The sequence below is a fragment of the Eurosta solidaginis genome, chromosome 5, assembly GCF_040869045.1.
Source record: "Eurosta solidaginis isolate ZX-2024a chromosome 5, ASM4086904v1, whole genome shotgun sequence".
Taxonomy (NCBI): domain Eukaryota; kingdom Metazoa; phylum Arthropoda; class Insecta; order Diptera; family Tephritidae; genus Eurosta; species Eurosta solidaginis.
The window spans coordinates 206056000-206058843 of NC_090323.1; the positions used below are offsets into that span (position 1 = coordinate 206056000).

The 2844-nt window shown below is 39.3% G+C and overlaps 1 protein-coding gene across 1 annotated transcript; it reads right to left on the reverse strand.

Annotated features, from left to right (window-relative positions):
* Window positions 1-745: 745 nt before the first annotated feature.
* Window positions 746-1950, reverse strand: thoc6 (THO complex 6). Its single transcript, XM_067792418.1, has 2 exons — window positions 1719-1950; window positions 746-1657 (listed from the first exon to the last, which is right to left on the reverse strand). The coding sequence occupies exons 1-2, from the start codon at window positions 1829-1831 to the stop codon at window positions 787-789; spliced, it is 984 nt and encodes a 327-aa protein (XP_067648519.1). The 5' UTR covers window positions 1832-1950; the 3' UTR covers window positions 746-786.
* Window positions 1951-2844: the final 894 nt, after the last annotated feature.

A 2844-nucleotide genomic window follows, 5' to 3' on the forward strand; every position in this document is an offset into this window, starting at 1 on the left:
TAGATGTCCCAATTAGATTGGGCGAGATTAAGCGAAGTCGAGAGGTGCACATGATCGACCAAGCGGGAAAGGCGTGGGTTCAAGCGCGGGCCTGTAAAGTGTCGAATATTATGTGTAGCTCTTACAACCTTAACTAACACAGTTGCTCCTATCATTAAAAAGAGGACTGCAGACTCATGACGGGTATTCTGACTGGACACTGCCTGCTGGCGTCACATGTCTTTAAACTAGGCTTGGTCAGTGATAGCAGATGTAGGAAGTGCGGGTTGGAGGAGGAAACGATCGAGCACGTTCTGTGCTCGTGCCCTGCACTTGCCAGGCTAAGACTCCAGCTATTAGGAGTGATACAGCTGTCAGATCTAGAAGCAGCAAGTGGCTTAAGTCCTAGGAAGCTTCTAGGATTTGCCAAGAGGACGGCGTTATTTTATAACTTATGTCCTGGTTTTTGATAGGGTTTTTCAGTTTGGTCGTTAAAACAAACTTCTGGTAACACTACGGACTCAATCAGTCTATGTGAGGTCCTCATGGACCGGCCAGTTCAACCTACCTACCTATGCATTAGGCTTTTTTGCTGTAATAAATAAATAAAATGAAATTTGCTTTGCTATAAACCTCACGGAGCCCGAGACCTTTCCAACGAATGCACAACCGTGGAAATTGGTTCGTGCGTTCTGCAGTTATTGCGTCAGGAAGGAAAACCCGACTTACTTTTATATAATAGATATAGAAATAAACTATATTTGGCTTTAGTTTTTTGTTGTATTCATGTACAAAATTGCATTATTATTATTCTGTATTACCATATAATTCAATTTTACTATCTAAAAATCGAAAATCATTTAAAATATGCAATTTATTGCTATATCCAGCAATGGACATAAACTTAATTGGCTCCAATTGCCAGACCGCTGAATATGCAGCTGTATGTTCTAATGGTATATTCGCTTGTATATCACCATTCATGGCATAAAACTGAGCATGACTATGCTCACCAGCTACCAGTAAATTTTCTTCTACGAAATCACAAACGTGCACCTTACCTGGAAAAGCGAAATCTCGCATACATTCCATTGTGCCTAAATGCCATATCGAGAACTTCGGCCCACCGCCACAAATTAACCAATCATCGTTTGTAGAAACAGCACCAATCCATTTGCCATATTCCGGTCGCATCAGCTGTGTATTTTCGCCTGGTACTAACTTGCCTGTTGATTCTTTTTGTTGTTCACTCCAAAAGCGTACGGTGCCATCTTCCGATGCTGAATATATTTGTCCTTTATCACTGCCGGTTACACCATGTATATAATCTGTGTGCCCACGATAGTCACGTACAATACTCCCATCTTCCAAATTTATTTGATATATAACATTGTCACCACACCCGGCGTATAAATAATCCGTGCCTACACGCAGCCACAAAAAGTTAACATCTGGTACTTCAACTGCGTCTACATCAAGCGGAATTTTTATTTCCCATTTATGCAATGTGCTCAATTCACGCTTTTCTTCATTCCATGCGAGACCATAGATGACACCAATGGCGCCAACTATAAGGAAATCACGATGGAAGCACAGGCTATTAATTTCCGTCTGTGCGCCTTGCGGAAAGATGCGCACTTTGGAGCGTGGTGCATCGGTGCTCTCAAGATCCTGTAGACTGTTGAATGACAAGTTTTTAGCATTTTTAAGTACATTTTTATTATATCTCGTCTACTTACTCTTGTACAAAAATATCACCAAAGCGATTACCGGCAAACAAAAATCGGCCAGATTCTGAAATCGCTTGTGAAATAACATTATTATACATGGCTTTCAACTTTAATTCCCTCATATCTTTGCTTTATATATAACTAGCCAATAAGCGGATAAATAAAAGCACTTTTATAAAATTCGCGGCTTTTGAATTTGGGGCAAACTAGAGCTGGATTTCGATTCAATTTTTAATCGATTCAATCGATCTTTTTTTAGAAATGAAGAATCGATTTTCTTTTTAGAATCGCTCGATTTTTTTAGCCTTCGAAGTTTTGATGACTTTCAGCAACAATACGTACAATTTCATATTTATAGATAAAAGCGTGCAGAAAATACATTTTTTGTAATTTTTTATAAATTAAGCTATATTTGCGCATATTCATAGACCAAATAAAATAGTGTTTAAATTTTCAAAAAGTTCGACTTTTTTAAAAACCATGAACTATGACTATACTACAAATCACACACATAAGATTGCGCATGTAAACAAAAGATCAGCTGTTTTTTATGGGCAATTCATACGTCATTTTCCTTTAGCTCTTGTTTTTTCACTCTTTTCTTCATTCGCTCAAGCAGTCAACTGTGACGTAGATGCGCAGAACGAAGCAAATTTGAACTCATGAATGCGCAATCTGGATAAGTGAATTGTGTGACTATACGCCATTATGAAGGTAGCTATGACCCTGCAAAAACACTCGCGTCAATCCACGTCATTTGACTAGTCATTTTACAGTCATAGGTTATATTCATAGTCACATTTGCATGGACGTGGGTAAGTTTTGTGACCAAATTTTTTGTAGGGGAGTAAAAGGAGAAACATGAAGAAATTTTATCATCACCAACAATTGGCTCTTAGCCGCCTAGGAGATTTTGGCATTACCCAAGTTGCGCAAGTCAGCCTACCTATCCCGGCTTCAACATAACTGACACCAATTGTGAACACCTATGGAGATCCAGTCTTCTTGGCGGACGTCTTCCGCTTCGTCTGTTTCCAAATACGGGTGCCGATAGAAATACTTGTTGTGGCGAAACTTCTTCATGCATTCCATAACAAGAGCTATCGGGTGGTTCAACGGAGATGACCATAATTGA